Raw genomic sequence first — 18,284 nt, 5'->3', positions numbered from 1 at the left:
CATATCTTGGTAGTAGAACGTCTCAGAACATCATCAATGATGAAGTAAATGCCAGGACTGCCAAAGCAAGCATAGCCTTCAGCAGATTTCATACCATCGTCTGGAACAGAAGAGGCACAAGTTTTCAGATGAAGCTGAAGATGTATGGGGCTATGGTACTTCCCACTGTTATACGCCTGCTAAACATAGACAGTGTAGCAACTAACTGCCAAGAAACTGAACTATTTCCACACAGTCTGCCTCAAAAAGTTCTTCAAACTTAAGTGGCAAGACAGAATGCCTAACACTGAGGTACTTACCAAGGTTGGCCCGCCTAGTATCTACACCATCCCAGTTATGCCGAGCAGGCTATGCAGGTTGTACACCAGACCATTGGTTGCCCAAGAGACTGCCTTTCGGTGAACTAGAGAAAGCGTTCCCATGGAGGCCAAAGCAAACACTATAAAGACACCTTGAAAACTTCACTAAAAGCTGTTGGCATCAACCCAGACGCATGGGACCATATTGCCCAGGATCGGGTTGAGTAGCGCTCCTCCCTCCATAAGGGTGCAGTGACACGAGGCAGAATGGATAATTCCAGCAGACACAGGAAAGCCCAAGGCCGGCAATGCTCAACCCAACATAGCTGCCTCTTTTTTCCACATAGCCAAAGGACTTTTTGAGCATGGATTTACCTCTCCAGCCACCCACATTCCAGACCAGCCCCTACAAATCACAGGTGACTAGGGAAGTTTTCATTGTTGCACAACAGATGAATGAATGCAACATGGGCCACAGGCTTCTGCATGGAGTGGGTTATCACAACAGCTACATACATTCCGGTGGAAGTGAGGCAGCAACTAGTCTTTAATACTCCTAATGGTCTCTGTGACTTCCTTCCCCTCTTCATAGCAGCCACCTCCTTTCCCCACACTCAGTGTTAATGAAATGTTAATGCTCGACTCAATGAGCTCCTTCAGCACGTTGTATGTCGCTCCATCTTCAATCCTCATTGATATCAAGTGAAGTTACACGAAGGGCACACGTAGGATCAGTAGAATTTAATATCATTATAATTTGAATATTCACAGCATCACAAAAGGATAAGACTGCTCTCGTTAGTCAACAATATATTGGTTCATTGTCCAACATTATAAATAAACCTGTTATTTATTTCATCAAATTAAAAGTCCACAAAAATGCACAAAATTACCTAATGCCCATCATTGACCAGTGCAGTGTTTGGTAATGTTAGAAAAGATAAACTGAAAGTCAAATCATTAGTGTGGGAATGTGGGAGGTGAAAGGAATTCAGTGATGGGCAGGTTAGAGCTGGTGTCTGTCTCTCCCCATTCCCCACAACCTTTGACTGGAGACCATCGGTGACCAGCACCTACTTCCCCACCAAGGGGAGGAATGGCCCTTCGTACCCCAGACTAATGCCCTCACAGTGCCCTGGCTAGCCATCTCACCTTCTGTCTGACCCCTAGTGTACACCCCACTGTCACCTAATTGCAGCTAAACCCAATTTGGGCATCACCACTTTATCCAGCCAGCAATCTTTGGCAGAAAACCGAGTGAAAGATTCCCTCAACCAACACACATGAAAGTTGCTGGTGAACGCAGCAGGCCAGGCAGCATCTCTAGGAAGAGGTACAGTCGACGTTTCGGGCCGAGACCCTTCATCAGGACTAACTAAAAGAAGAGCTAGTAAGAGCTTTGAAAGTGAGAGGGGGAGGGGGAGATCCAAAATGATAGGAGAAGACAAGAGGGGGAGGGATGGAGCCAAGGGCTGGACAAAGATTCCCTAAATCTGCACACCAGAAAACACAATGATTTGCATTTTATATCTTCCTGTCTGGTTTGGGAGCTACTTGAATGAACCGGGAGTGACTTGCAAAATACTGTACAGGAGCTATCCACTGCTGTGTGGTTGGAATCCTCATTGGCCACTCACACTACAGAGAAGCACTCACAGTGAGGAGATGTCTGTGAGTTCACAAGTTTCAGTCTAACAGGATGGATGGAGGTGGCGAATAGGATAATGCTTCGGTTACAGACCTAAACATTTTCTCCAAGGACAAGATGGTGCAGAAGCAGCAAGGACGACTGAGGCTCAGGTACAGAGCACCTCCCTCTGCTCTGCTCATGTATGGGAGAGAATCCTTTCCCTGAACTGCCCGCCAGTACAGAAGCAGAAGGAGATTGTGAGCTGGCAGCTTGGTTTTGAATTTACAGCCCCTAGTAATTGATACCGGATTCCCACAGGCAGTGGTAATCCAAGAAAAACAGGTGAGAGTTAATCTATAATATCATTAACCTGGTAGTATTTGAAACAACATCAAGAGTCAGAGAGCAGGTGAGGGCACGGTACTTAAAGTGTTGGAACAATCATTTACCATAAAAATTAAACATTTCCATCACATGATAAATAAAGATTATAGAATTATTACCAGACCCAGCCAGATTATACGAGTACCCAAGGAAGGCAGGAGGAACAAGACATTCAAAGCCCCATTGAACCCAGGACATGAAATGAAACTCCTGCCAGTTTTTAGTTTGAGCCATTATAGGCTACATGGTGCTAATTAGGCGAGGTCTGGGTGTGCATTTTTGAACCACTTGCTTTACAACCTTTTCTTCGTTTTAGTTTGTGAGTCCTCTCAAACTGCCTGAGACATCCTGGAGTGCTTGAAGTAGCTGCAGAGAGGCACAGATCGGTCACAACCACAGGATTAAACACTCGGGAGATCTTTTGCCTTCTGTAGCAATCTGTACAGGCAGGAATAAATGTGACTGACATTTAAATTCAGAAAGGTAGGAAAAGAGAATGAAGGAGAGTGAGAGAGAGAGAAAAAAAGAGTGAGCAATAATGAGAAATGATTAATAGTATAGTAAATCACTTTTTCTTTGGCAGTGTGGCAAAAGTGAAAATAATTCCGAAAAATCAGTGAGCGACTCAATCAAGATCCAACCACACAATAGACCAAGTGTGATTCAGTAACATCAGACACTGGCCCTTTGCCCAGGAGTCCAAAATGGTCATCAACCATCTTCTTGAATGGTCATCTAACACTAATCGTAATTTATTCTTCCTGCATTCTCATCAACACTAGGATTCTATCACTCATTTACAGTAAATACTAATGTTCAGTGACCAATTAACCTACCAACTGCTTGTCTTTGGGATGCTGCAGGATACCAGAGCACCCAGAGGAAATCCACACAGTCACAGGGAGGATGTGCATATTGCACGTGGATAGCACCGGAGGTTGGGATTGAACCTGGGTCTTTGGTGCTGCTATCCTTACTGCTGCACCAGTCTTTCAGCGAGGACATCAACTCACTGCTTGAGATGTGCTCAAGCTGTTTTACTTCATCTCCTGGCGAGCTGCTCATGGCCCATGCTACATGGGGGGAATTACAGCGGGCTGTCAACAAGCCTGTGCCAACCATACCTAGTATGATTTTCATACTCAGCCTCCATTCTATGTACAGGTTCGTGCACCAAAATCCCAGAGAGCACAGGAGTGAGGAAATGACTCCAAACACGTGTCCTTTGAACTTTGCCCTCTCCAGAAACAAAATTAGAAATCTTCAGGAGTGAGCAGTATGCTTCCTGCAAGGACAAAACCAATTCAGCAGGTCAGTTCCCAAGGAAACAGGAATGCTACGAATAACTGCAAAGTCCACGCACTGCAGTTGGCTGTGCCATCCATACCCTACATGCTCCTCAGTAATAGCTCTGATCATAATGAATGAGGAGGGAGGAGGTGTAAAATAAAGAACAAAACTCATTCACAGACTGCTTGGAAAGATATCCCTAGTTCAATTGCATGATTTTGTAGATTCCTTTGTTTTGCTAAGTTATTGAACTGCGAGTTGGAGGGCAGGGTTAATGTGCAGCGTACGGCTCCACGTTTAAGCTTCACTGTCAGGTGGAGATGGGGATTCCAGGTTACTAGAGCCAGGTTTACGGTTCCTTACACTGCTTTCTTCATCCTGCAGAGAAAGAGAAAGATTAAAATATAGTCTTGATCAAGAATTCCATGCCCCAATACTGGACCATGGTTTCTGCTATATTGATATCATTGGATTAGACTGTATAATGATTATTTTCTTCGCAGTTTAACAATTTATGCCTGCTAGTATTTTATATAACTACCTATATATATGTAACTGTTTAGTATGCTTCCTCATGGTTATAGTATGTATATGCAATTGTTCAGTGTAGTTATATATAATCACCTAGTGGTTATGGTTCTGTGTATCTATCTGGAAGCTTCTCTTGGTATTGTGTTATTTGAATAGGGTCTATCAACTTGGTTAACTCTTATCTACAATTTGATAGGAATATTTCTTACAGTGCCTTGTAAAAGTATTTAGCTTCCAACCCTTTGTTCACACAAACGAGTATTATAACCAGGGACTTTGATCAATTTAACTGGAATTTTTATTTGTAAATCACATGCTCCTTTCCCCCCCACAATAGCACCCCCAAAACAGGGAAAATTGTAAAGTGTGAAAAACTAAAAAGTCAGAAGTTCATAAATACTTAATTCCCTTTGCTAAGTACTTAGTTGAACCACCTCTCACAGCTATTGCAGACAGTAGTCTATTAGGCTGTCTCTATTAGCTTTGCAGAATGTAATGGGGCAAGATTTGCCCACTCCTCTTTGCAAAATTGCTCAAACTGTGCCAGGTTAGTTGGGGAGCAGTGATGGACAGCAATCTTGGAGGTCTTGCCAAAGATGTTCGATCGGGTTAAGGTCAGGACTCTGACTGGGCCACTCAACGACGTCAATTTTTTTCATTTGAAGCCACTCCATGGCTTCTCTGGCAGTGTTCTTTGAGTCACTGTCCTGCTGAAAGACATATATCCTTGCCAGGTTAAGCTATCTGGAAGAGGCTAGCAGGTTTTTTATCCAGAATCTCTCAGTATTTACCAGCATTCACCTTCCCATTAATCCTGACCAGATATTCTGGCCCTGTTGCTGAAACATCCCTATAGCATGATACTACCTTCACTATATTTTACAGTAGGGATGGTGTTACCTGGCTGATGTGTAGTATTGGATTTATACCACACGCACCACTTAAGAGTCAAGGAAATAAAGTTCCACTTTAGTCTCATGTGACCACAAGACATACTTCCACATCTTTACAGAATCTTGTAAGTGAAACAATGCAAAATCTTTATGGGCAAGGATTTTTTTTTTTAGCCAGGGTTTCCTCCTTGCCACTCTTCCGTAAGTACCCTTTCTGTACAAGACTTTAAAATTGTGGAGCCATGACCTTCATCTTCATTGCAGCCACTGACTTTTGCAGCTCACTCAGAGTGACTGTTGGTCTCATAGTACCCTCCTTTACAAATACTGTTCTTCTCCACTGACCAAGTTCAGAGAGGTGGCCTGACCTAGGCAGTGTGGTTACGGTTTTATATTTTCCACTTTTTCACGACAGACTCACTGAGCTCCAAGGTATGTTCAGTGCCTTTGAGATAATCTTGTACCCTTCCCCAGATTTGTGTTTCTCTATTATCATTTCCCTGACTTGCCCTGCTCTTTTGTCTTCATTTTGGTTTGGTCTGTTGAAAATCTACCGGATCGTTCGGCCTTACAGAAAGGGTGAGTATTTATTCAGCTGACCTTTAATTTTCTACATCAACAAATTGGGTAAGTTGGTAAGATAATATACAATATTGCACATGAGGGAAATTGGCATAGTAATTACAATGAGCATGAATACTTTTTCAGCCTCACAATTTTGGTTTTTAACTTTTAGTAATTCGTTGACATGTTTTAGAATTTATCTTTTGATTTGACATGATGCACAATGCTTTATAGATTAGCTGAAAAAATCCTACTTTAATATATTTTAAATTGAGAAAATGAGATATTAAAATGTGAAAACAGCTGTTCAGGTTGAATACTTCTTCAAGGCACTATATCTGTGATATAAGAAGAGCTGAACACGTGGCCCTGCTATCTTTGCTATTTATTATTTAGTATTTATTCTTTCCCTTCTGTCCCTCTTTGTTTTAGACTCCTGCTACTGTCCGTTTCCAATTCGTTGTTCTATTAGTGCTGATTAAAACGGCTATGAAGCAACAGTTTTATACCTTTTTCTTGACTTCTGAAAAAACAAGAGAATCCAACACTGTCCTGAACTGATTAACTTGTTTACACTCACTGTTCTGTTTACAAGCCTGATAACATTAATTCTGAAATGTTCTATCTTTACTACAGCCAACTGAACGGTGCAGAGTAGGTCTGTTGATGGAAGTTTGATTTAGTGCCAGATAAACAGTAGCTGACTGACGTTTTGATGGTCTTGTTATGGGACAAGAGCAGACCACAATGTTTCGCAGAAATGAACAGTGCCACACTAAACATTAGTCTAAGTAATGAAAAAAGGAAGTTAAATATTGATTAAATCTAAATGCCAATCTCGATATATTAATTGTGATATATGATTAACACAACTACAAGATAAAATCACTTATCCTCTGTCCAGCTTACATCATTTGCTCACGCTGCCTTTGTATCTGTGAATGTTAGCAAGCAGAAAAATGATTCCTGCTTTGTAGCAACACTTGATGTGCTGGACAGCACTCTTGCCATTCCTGTTGGTCTTTTCCAAGCAGATCCAAGGTGGATTCTGCTCCTTATTATCATTTCAGAGGAATCTGTTCTGGGTTCAACTTGTGACTCCCATTACAAAGAAGGCACCTTCTATTTTCGATGAAGTTTACAAAGATTCAGCATGTCATCTAAAACTTCCATAGATGCATAGTGGAGATACTGGAAACAGACTAGCTGTAACACAACCTGCTATGGAAATACCAACTCCTTTCAATGGAAAGTCCTACAAAAAGTCCACCCATCAGAGGTAAAGCCCTCACCACCACCGAGCACATCTACATGGAGGGCTATTGCAGGAAAGCGGCATTCATTATCAAGGACCCCCACCACCCAGGCCATGCTCTCTCCTCTCTGCTGTCATCAGGAAGGTGGTACAGGAGTCTCAGAACCCACATCCCAGGTTCAGAAACAACTATTACCCACAACCAGCAGACTCCTAAATCACAGTGGATAACTTCACTCACCCCAGCACTGAAATGATTCTACAACCTACTGACTCACTTTCAAGGACTCTACAACCCATGTTCTCAATATTTATTATTATTATTATTATTTTGTTATTTTCTTTCTCACAATTTCTATTTGCCAATTTCCTGTCTTTTGCATATTGGTTTGTATGCAGTTTTTTCATCGATTATATTTTATTTCTTTCTATTTACTGTAAATGCCTGCAAGAAAATGAATCTCAAAGTAGTATATGGTGTCATATATTCACTTTGATAATACATTTACTTTATTTTACCCCTGGACCCTGGGGTTTTACAGTCGCTGGTCTGTGTATGTGAGGAGAGTGACGGTGGTGTGGGGCAGTGTGTTAATTGGCCCATGATGTGTAAAAGCACCATTAAATCTTGTGCCCCTCAATTGTCCTTCAAACTGAGACCAAAATACTCGCTGGATCCTGGAACCTCTTCTCTGTGTGGCCTGATGCTTCTTATAACATGGACATTTAAAGCCAACCGCTTTAACAAGCTGTGGGTTGGGTTGTCAGGGTGGGTATGGCTCAGGTTTCCAACACCAGTCATTGACTTTACAGGCAAGACTCTGCTGAGGAGGTTGATAAATCTGTTGGCTTGTGAGTAGCACCCAGCTCAGCGTGGGTTTGTTCCATAAATAGCCGATCTTTCTTTAGGGTTTGGGAATTGTGGGGGTAGAGATGCTTTGGGCTCTTCTCTCTTTGTTTTAGTCTTCTTCACTACATGGTACGGACAACTCTCCATACCATGGGTATGAACACAACAGAGCAATTCCAACTTAAAGAAAGAAAAAGAGAAATAAACAATAGATATTGGAGAATTTGGGTTAAGATAGACAGCAGCCCTGACTTTTATATGGAAAACTACCACTTGATTCACTTTATCAATGGGTGAAAGGAAGGTCGATGTAGATGACAATGCAAGGTGATTTACCAACTTTAATACGAAGGCTGATTAGGAAACTCAAGCCACAATGGGATACTGGCATTCGTCAATCAAGGTATTTGGTACAGGAGCAGGGAGGTTATACTAACTTTATAAAACATTGGTTAGAGATCAACTGGAGTACTGTATGCAGTTCTGGTCACCACACTACAGGAAGTGTGTGCTAGCACTGGAGATGTTTCAGAGCACGCTTACCAGGATCACGCTCAGGATGGAGCTGTTCAGTTATGAGGAGAGACTAGGTCCATGTTCTCTGAAGGGGAGGTGGTTCAATAGGTACATGACTGTAATATGTAAAATTAGAGATATAGAAACATAGAACACCTTCAGCACAATACAGGCCCTTTGGCCCTTGATGCTGTATCGAACGTGTACTTACTTTAGAAATTACCCAGGGTTACCCATAGCCCTCTATTTTTCTAAGCTCCATGTACCTATCCAGGAGTCTCTTAAAAGACCCTATCATATCTGCCTCCATCACCACCGCCGGCAGCCTATTCCACGCACTCACCATTCTCTGCATAAAAAACTTACCCCTGACATCTCCTCTGTACCTACTTCTAAGCACATTAAAACTGTGCCCTCTTGTGTTAGCCATTTCAGCCCTGGGAAAAAGCCTCTGACTATCCACACGATCAATGCCTCTCATCATCTTATACACCTCTATCAGGTCACTTCTCATCCTCCGTCGCTCCAAGGAGAAAAGACTGAGTTCACTCAACCTATTCTCAGAGGGCATGTTCCTCAATCCAGGCAAGATATAGATAATGTACACTGCAGAAAACTTTTCCTTTCATCGCAGGCAAATAAAACTAGAGGATATAGATTTAGGGTTGGGAGAAAAGATTTAGAGGTGACCTGAGAGGGGCCTTCTTCACCCAAAGAGTGGTGATACACTATCTGAGAGAGTGCATAACCTCCCTGCTCTTGTACTAAATGCCCTGATTAATGAAGGCCAGTATTCCGGAGTCGCTGACAGCACCTAAGTGCCCAGGTATTACAAGCTATGGGCCAAGTGCTGAGAGGTAGGGTTAACATGGATGGGTGTCCTCTGGTTAGCGTGGATGTGGTGGGATGAATAGCCTACAGTATGACCGTGACTGTGAAAGAACAGATCAATGGAGCACGATGAGAAATATTATCGTTGCCACAAATACAGGGGTCCATGGGTTGTCACTACACAGGAATGTTTAACCCCTGATCTGGAGAAATGAATGGAGAGATTCTATTTATGGACAAGTTGAGAACTAGGGAGGACAGATTTAAGATGAGGGGTCAACCTGGGCTGGGAGAGCGTCATGGTTCAGTACTTACAGGAAGAGTGCTGGAAAAAGATTTAATTGTTCTGGGCAAAGATTAGTTGTATACAGAGCCAGTGTAAGCTCAATGCAACAAATGGCTTCCATGCTGTAAGAGTTCTATGATTGTATCCAAATTTGTCTTTTTCCTTAATTAGAAATTTCAAACGTGTTCCATAAAATGATGACTTTTGAATTTTCATACAACTTGTAGTTGTCATGAGATTTTAAATTAAAACAAAGTTCAGATCAAGTAAGAGTTAATGCGAACACACACAAAATGCTGGAGGAACTCAGCAGGCCAGACAGCATTATTGGAAAAGAGTAAACAGTCGATGATTCGGGCCGAGATCCTTCATCTGGATTGGAAAGGAAGGGGAGAAGACAATGTCTCACCTAATCTCCTTCCCTGCCCATCACCTCCATCTGGTGCGCTCCTCTCCTTCAGCATTCCCCATTGCTGTTTCCCTCTCTCACCCTATCTCCTTACCTGTCAATCACCTCTCGCCAATGTCCCTCCCCTTTCCCTTTCTTCCATGGTCTTCTGTCCTCTCCTAACAGATTCCCCCTTCTCCAGCCCTTTTATCTATTTCACCAAAAAACTTCCCAGCTCCTTAATTCACCCCTCCCCTCTTCTGGTTTCACTATCAGCTGCCATCTTGTACTTCTTCCTGCCCTCCCCCTATCTTTCTACTCTGACTTTTCCCCTTCCTTTCCAGTTGACGAAGGGTCTCAGCCCAAAACATCCAGTGTTTACTCTTTTCCATAGCTGCTGCCTGGCCTGCTGAGTTCCTCCAGCGTTGTGTGTGTGTTACTTTGGATCTGCAGCATTTGCAGATTTTCTCGTGTTTGAAGAGTTAATGGGAATGGCTGAACAGTTTAGAAGCACTGATGTTCCTAATGTGCCACCTCTCAGTTGAGTGCCCAGTGCTGGAGAAGCATCACTTCTTGGGAAGAGTTTCCATTCCAAAACCAATGCGCAACACCTACAGGGAAAAAAATATGGCAAGTGTGAGAGTTGTATTTTCACCTACCAGTTCCATGTTCCATTCTGTAGCGGGATGATCTTGTTCTGAATATTCCTGATCATCTAGATCTTCATTCCCATACTGTTCCTCTTGGTCTTCATCATCATCCCTCATTGCATCCACTGCATCATCTTCATACTCAGTCAGATAATCTGACTCTTCTGCCAGGATCAGCAAAGAAAACACAATATAAGACCATTGGTGTAGTATTATGCATTTGACCCATTGAGTCTGCTCTGCCATTCCACCGTGGCTGAACTATTATCCTTCTCAACCACATACTCCTGCCTTCGCTGCCCCATAGCCTTTGATACCCTTATTAATCGAGAACCTATCATCCTCTGCTTTAAATGTACCCAATGACTTGACCTCCACAGCAGTCCGTGGCAATGAATTCCATAGATTCACCAGCCTCTGGCTAAAGAAATTCCTTGTTATCGCTGTTCTAAAGGGACGTCCTTGTGTTCTGAGGCTGTGCCCTCCTAGTCTTAGACCCACCCACCATAGGAAACATCTTCTCCACATAGCTTTTACATAGTAAGGGAATTAAGGGTTATAGGGAAAAGGCAGGTAGATGGAGCTGAGCTTACGGACAGATCAGCCATGATCTTATTGAATGGCGGGGCAGGCTCGATGGACCAGATGGCCGACTTCTGCTCCTATTTCTTATGCCCTTATGTAATCCACTCTATCTAGACTTTTCAATATTCAATAGGTTTCAATTTGACTCATTTTTCTAAACACCAACGAGTACAAGGTTCAAAAGTTCAAAGTAAGTTTATTAAAGTACATTTGTACATACATCTTACCATATACAACACTGAGATTTATTTTTTGTAGGCATTCTCAATAAACCCATAGTAGAATCAATGAAAGACTGCACAGACTTGGGTGTTCAACCAGTGTGAAAAATACAACAAACTGTGCAAAAATACATACATAAATAAATAATAACAACAATAAAAAGTCAGTAAGCAATAAATATGGAGAGCATCAGATGAAGAGTCCTTGAAAAGGAGTCCGTAGGATGTGGGAACATTTCAGCGATGGGGCAAATAAAGTTGAATGAAGTTATCCCCTTTAGCTCAAGAACTTGATGGTTGAGTGAAGTTATCCACTCTGATTTATGAGCCTGCTCGTTGAGGGGTAATAGTTTTTCCTGAACCTGGTGGTGGTGTGGGTCCTAAGGCTCCCATAGCTTCTTCCTAATGGCAACAGAGAGAAGAGAGCATGGCCTGGGTGGTGGGGCTCCTGATGATGGATGCTGCTTTTATGTGACAACACTTCATGTAGATGTACTTGATGGTGGGGAGGGCTTTAGCCATGATGGACTGGGCTGTATCCACAACTTTTTGCAGGAGTTTCCATTCATGGACACTGGTGTTTCCATACCAGGCTGTGATGCTGGCAGTCAATATACTCTCCACAGTTGTCGAAGTTTTAGAAGTCATGCCGAATATCTGCAAACTCTGAAGGAAGTAGAGGCACTGTTGTGCTTTCTTTGTAATTGCACTATGTGCTGGCTCAAGGACAGGTTCTCCTAAATGATCCTCTTCATCTCTGATCCTCTGATGAGGACTGGCTCATGGACCTCCATTTTCCTCCTCCTGAAGTCAATAATCAGCTTCTGGGTCTTGCTGACATTGAGTAAGAGGCTATTGTGGCACCACTCAGCCAGATTTTCAATCTCCCTCCTATATGCTGATTTGTCACCACCTTTGATTCAGCCTATGACAATGGTATTGTCAACAAACTTGAATGTGGCAATGGAGCTATGTTTAGCCACACAGTCATAAGTGCAAAATGAGTACAGCAGGGGGCTAAACACATAGTACCTATGCTGATGGAGATTATGGAGATGTTGTTGCCAATCTGAATTGAATGGGGTCTGTAAGCGAGGAACTCCAGGATCCAATTATGCAAAGACGTATTGAGGCCAAGATCTTGAAGCTTGATTAGTTTTGAGGGGATGATGGCTTTGAATGTTGAACAGTATGTGATAAAGAGTATGCTGAAGTATACATCTTTGCCGTTCATGTGTTCCAGGGTTGAGTGAAGAGTCAATGAGATGGCGTCTGCTATGGACCTGTTGCTCTAATAGGGAAACTGGAGTGGATCCAAGTTGTTTCTCAGGCAAGAACTGATATGTTTCGTCACCAAATTCTCAAAACTCTTCATCACTGTGGCCACTGGATGATAGTTATTGCGGCAGGTAACCACATTCTTCTTAGACACCTGTACAAGTGAAGTCTACTTAAAGCAGGTAGGTACCTCAGACAACTGAAGCAAGAGGTTAAAGATCTCAGTAAACCCTCCAGTCAGTTGATCAATCTTTAGTATGTGGCGAGGTAGCCCGGCTGAGCAGAATGCTTCTCGTGGGTTCGCCTCCCTGAAGGCTGCTTGCATGTCAGCCTCAGAGACTGAAATCATAGGATCACTTGGGACTGAGGGAGCTTGTGATGGTTCCTCCATCTTTTGATGGTCAAAGCAAGAAGGTAATGATCTCATCTGGAAGCGAAGTCCTCTTGTTGCCTATCTAGCTTGATCTTTACTTTATAAAAAGATGATAGCATTGAAGCCCTGTCTCAATTGTCGAGCACTCTTTGTTGATTGAGTTTTGTCCAGAATTGCTACTTCACCTGTGAGATTCCTTTCTGAAGATGGTACACAGACCTCTTATAACTTTCTTGGTCACTGGACTTGAATGCCTCTGGCCCTCAACAGATTGCGAATCTCTGAATGACTCACTTATCTACAACTGTTTTAATGAAGTTTGTGACATCAGATCCACAGATGAGTCCTTGAAGATGGCCCAGTCCACCGACTCAAAGCAATCCTGTAGCTGCTTCTTTGTCTCTCATGACCACCTCTTTATTGTCCTAATCCCTGGAGCTTTGCTCTTTAGCCATTGCCTGTAATCAGGTAGGAGAAGCACAGCCAAGTGATCAGATTTACCAAAATGCAGTCTGGGCATGGAATGGTAGGTATTCCTTATCATAGTATAATAGTGGGACATCTGGTGCTACACATTATATGCTGAATATAATTGGACAGGGTTTCTTATTCCTGACTATGATTTTACATGCATCCGGATGGCCTGTTTCTTGTTTGGAGACAGCATCACGCAGAGTCTCAAGCACTTGATTATAGTTGACTGCTGGTGCTACGTAAATAGTGGTCAAGATTATGGAGAACTCCCTGGGTAAATAGAACGGACTGCATTTGACCATTAGGTGTTCAAGTTTGGGGGAAAACGAGTTTGACAAAACCGCCATATTGGAGAGTTTATAATGAAACTTTTTTTCCAGTCCTGGTGAAGGGTCTCGGCCTAAAACATCAACTGTTTATTCATCTCCATACATGCTGTCTGACCTGCTGAGTTCCTCCAGCATTTTATGTGCTTTACCTCCTCCTTTTGCCTTTTCTGAATCAGTAGTTCAGTCCATCCTGAAAATCGAGCAGCCTTCGGGTCTGATCACAGTATCTGGAATGCTGGGAGTAAGTCATGTCTCAATTACACACAGTGTACAACAATCTCTCATTTCTCTCTGATACAGCAATCTTCTCTTCAGGTCCTCAGTTTTACTCTCCAGCGACTACACATTTGCTAATAAGATGCTTGGTAGAGGGGATCTCACTCCTCTGTGTTTCAGCTTGGCTTGGAGTCCCTCCTCCTGCCTTGCTACCTGCATGATCCACTGAGTCCTTCAGAAGATCGTGAAATCTATAATTCATTAAGTCGATTCAGAAGTGCATTGCTTAATGGGAAATTACATGCTGCAGAGTAATCAATAAGGGGTATATTGGAAGTATTGTACGTAGCCCCCTGAATCTTTCCGTGGTTCACTGGTGCCATCTTGCTTATAAAAAGAGCCATCAAACACCCCTTATATGTTCACCCTTTCATTCCCGGGACTATTATCATGAACCTCCTCTGGACCATCTCCAACATCAGCACATCCTTTCTTAAAGGGCCCAAAACTACTCACTATACTCCAAGTGCAGTCTGACCATTGGCTTATAAAGCCTCAGCATTACATTCTAGTGCTTTTGAAATTAATTCCATTTGCCTTCCATACCACCAACCCAACCTGCAAACTAACCATTAGGGAATCCATGGTATAAACTGATGGGTCACTACAGATCCAATTTATGATCATCATGGTTACAGGTGGCAGCCCATAAATAGGCAGAGCTCACAACTGTTGACCAGTCCAACAGAAGAGCTGAAAGTGAACACCCATCAGTGAGCAATTAGTCCCAGTCTCCAGCTGATGAACACAGCTTGTTGCTGTTCGGAGAACTAAGCATGTTACTGCAAAGAAAATATTGCGGATGTTCCAGCAGGCCTTTGTTCGGGTCTGCAGGCAGGCAATTAATGGCAAATATGGTGAAATTTTACTTTGAAATTTAAATAAAATAGACCAGAAATAAAATCTCTGTCAAGTAGATCTGGAAAGCGTCTAGCTTACCGTCTGCCATGTTGTAGCTCTTTGGAGGTTCGATGCGAGACACTATCTCAGCGAGGTCAGTGAATGCAGCGTTTGAGGACATAAAGGCCTGTGGAAGAAAGAGTTTTTCAGTAAATGGTTTCAGTTTTTCATCTTGGGATCCGCTTTATGTCTGACAGAGGACAGGCAATCTCACACCAGTCACCAGCTGTGGGACTTTTCCAACAGGAGGCAATGTATTTTAATTCATGGTGAGTAGTACAATCCAACAGAAAGACATTCTCATAAACACTGACACACTCATAATCAGAAAGTAGGCAGCAGGCAGTTTTGCAGTAGAATATCTCACAGCACTCACCAGGATCAAAAGAAAAGACCATTTTGTAGTGAGCCACACAGGAATATAACGAGAACAATGACTAAAGCTTGACCAAAGAGATAAGTTTTAAAGAGCTTCTTAACAAACAAAAGTGATAGATGTTTAGAGAAGGAATCGCTAAGCAAGATGTAGAAAGTGAATATACAGCTTCCAGTGCTGAAATAATTCATATTATAGAGAGGTGGTGGAGAGTCCTCTTGGAAATATGGAGATCACAAAGGTGGGGAGGGCAGGACAGAGGTATATAATCATGGTTTCGTCTGTTTATTCATTTTTGAGTTCTTATTTGTAATTGCCCTTTAGAAATTGGCAGTGAGTCATTCTTTTGAACTGCTGTAGTCATTCTAGTGAAGGTAACTTCACAGTACTAACAAGAGATTTCTAGAATTTAGACCCAGCAATGTGGCTGGCAATTCATTCCAGGTCAGGACATGCAACTTGGAGGAGTTAGCATTCCTTTTGCCTTAGTATCTAGCACTTGGCGGCAGAACTTGTAGATAGAGAGGTATTGTTGAAATAGTCTGGGTAGTTTGTGGATTGGAAGCACAGAGGCCTCTGTGGGGGAATTGAATTGTTAAAATTATGGATGATGTACCGAGCAAGCAGGGTGCTTCGAGTCAAGGGTATGAAAGAGCTGAGCTTCTTAAGAACTGTTGCCCTGCGCTCATCCAGGCAAGTCATTCCATCACAGTCTACAGTGGGAAGAGTTTATGATGTCATGATGGGTCTAAAAACACTGCTCTGAGGAATTCCTGCAGTAGTGCCCTGGTGACTGACAACCACACGTACCTCCCTTTGTGTGAGTATGGCTTCCACCTGAGCGTGATTCCTTTGATGGCCATTGAATTACGGGCTCCTTAATGTCACACTTGAACAAATACTGATATGAAGCCAAGGCGGGTCCCTCTGACCTTGCCTTGGAATTCAGCTTTCCAGCCAGAGATGGCAATGAGCTTCTGGTTCTGTGTGGTGGTGAGTAGGTTACTGGTGAGTCACTGCATGGTGGCAGCACTGTTGACATCCTTACAGAGGACCACCTGAAGAGTGATATCACTTTTTCATGTTGAGGTACTGCTCAATCTGGAGTTGAGAAAGGTTAGCGAGGAGACATGTGACAGAACTAGGTACACCACTGCTGCAGCTCCCACGTGCACACTACTACTGGTACACCATTCACATAATAAAACTCACATTTGCTCACCTTTCTGCATATACATATACACGCACACACATACAACCAGTGCACCACTCACCCACGCAGAGAGACTGTGTGACCAGACCCACTGTGCTAGGTAAAGGAAAAGTTAGGCAGGCTCCTGTAGGCTTGGAAACTGAATTGATAGCTGGCTGGGGGTTCATGTCCAAATAGCACTGGAGTGGAATAGGACAGGAGAGGGAGATGTTCCCTGTCAGTCACCAGTCCGTAGCTTGGCTCCATAGATACTAGCTGAGTCACTTTGTGTCTGCTGAGTCACTTCCTGTCTTCTGTAGTTCCAGAATGAGTGCCAGGCTTTGGATAAACCTGCTTCCTGCACTAATCACTTTGATCATAATTGGAACATTATCCTAACATAGAGAATCAGGGATATATTTCTTGAGGATTACTAGTACTGGCTGCATTCAATGCTTTGTCATTGTGAGAGAACAGGTTGCCTTACTGTCTAAAATAAAAACACAAGATACTGGAAATACATCAAGTCAGGCAGCATTCATTTCAGTGAAGCGTTCTTTCACCTGAAAAATTAACTATTTTCTTTTTCTACAGATGCTGTCTGACTCATTGAGTGCTTCCAGTTTTTAATTCAGATTTCTGGCATCTGCAGTATTTTGATTGTCAATACTGTTGTCTCGGTGCCTTCACCAGCTCGAAAAATGGAGACAGAGAATCAAGAAGGGACAGAATAAAACACAAAGAGGACGCAGACTGTAATTAGCTGAGAATGGAGCCATATTCTCCACATCAGCCTTCCTGGCTGAACTAAGTACAGTTGGTGAAATCCTGTGAGATATGGCCACCCAATGGCTATTAAAAGTTAGCAGCATTTTCTCAGCTGCAGTTCTAGCTCCACTGCTGTTTTCAGTGCAAAAGAGATACTATTTATAGTATTCTGCACAGTAGGTTTTACAGCAGTAAACAAACACCAATCTGCTGAGTCAACAAGAGTTTCAGCCAAAAGCAAGCCAACAGAAGCTAACAAGGTGAATCAGCTGCATCACTGTCAATAGGGAGTGTTTTTAAGGCAAGCTTAAGCACTGGGAAGAGTACTCACGTTCTTCTTCTTGATTTCATAATAGTCAACAGACTTCCTGTCCTTCAGCATCTTGTCGATAATATCCCCCCTGCTCCAGTTACCGAACACAACCTTCCCGTACTGGTATCCGAGATCCTGTAGGCAGTCAGGAGACAGGCTGTAGGAGGACAACACCAGGCACCAAAACAGTACACAGTCACTGAGCAACACAGCAGGAAGGAGCTGCCCTTCATGGGGAGACATTCCTTCTTTATTGGTGTCCAGTTAGAGTAGTGAGAATGGATCATAGGTTAGTGTGGCACTCTTCATGCAAGATATGTGGGAAATCTGGGAGACTTGAGCATCCTTAATTGCTACATCTGAGAGAAATGCATCTAGACGTAGCTCCTTACAGAACGTGTTAGGGAACAGGAGGTACAGCTGGATGGCCCGACCATTGCAAGTGAGGCTTCCCTTCCCTCCCATACTATAGCCCAAGACACAAAGCTGGCAAAGTGAATCCAAAATACTATAAACCAGGGGTTCTCAACCTGGCGTCCATGGATCCCTTGGTTAATGGTAGAAGTCCATAACATAAAAAAGATTGGAAACCCTTGCTATAGACCACCACAGTAAATAAATTTCAGTTAACAGTGCTGTTCATCAGTCGTGATCTGATGATAAACCATTCCTCGGTTTCAGGAAAACACAGGTTTCTCAATGTTTAAAGGCAGCTGTAGATCTTCCTGGCTTCCATTATTTTTCAATATCCCCTCAGAATTTCAGCTGCCTTGGACCCTGGAGATCTGATTTAAGGAAACTGAAATTCTGGGAAGAGAAACATGTCAATGAA

The 18,284-nt window shown here is 42.9% G+C and overlaps 1 protein-coding gene across 5 annotated transcripts in view; it reads right to left on the bottom strand.

Annotated features, from left to right (window-relative positions):
* Positions 1-940: 940 nt before the first annotated feature.
* Positions 941-18,284, bottom strand: part of pnpla6 (patatin-like phospholipase domain containing 6) — a 203,812-nt gene continuing 186,468 nt past the window's right edge. For 3 of the 5 annotated variants that reach the window (XM_063035875.1, XM_063035872.1, XM_063035870.1), the window contains 4 exons: positions 17,471-17,587; positions 14,843-14,930; positions 10,377-10,531; positions 942-3,981 (listed from right to left, as the gene is read on the bottom strand). In XM_063035875.1, coding sequence (XP_062891945.1) covers positions 3,901-3,981; positions 10,377-10,531; positions 14,843-14,930; positions 17,471-17,587 — 441 coding nt within the window. In that variant the 3' untranslated portion in view covers positions 942-3,900. Of the gene's footprint in view, positions 3,982-10,376; positions 10,532-14,842; positions 14,931-17,470; positions 17,588-18,284 lie in introns of all 5 variants that reach the window. The other 2 variants (XM_063035871.1, XM_063035874.1) reach the window with 2 other exon arrangements.

The sequence above is a fragment of the Mobula hypostoma genome, chromosome 29 (assembly GCF_963921235.1).
Source record: "Mobula hypostoma chromosome 29, sMobHyp1.1, whole genome shotgun sequence".
Classification (NCBI taxonomy): domain Eukaryota; kingdom Metazoa; phylum Chordata; class Chondrichthyes; order Myliobatiformes; family Myliobatidae; genus Mobula; species Mobula hypostoma.
Note: the sequence above shows the minus strand (reverse complement) of the source record. Positions and strands in the feature narration are given on the sequence as shown.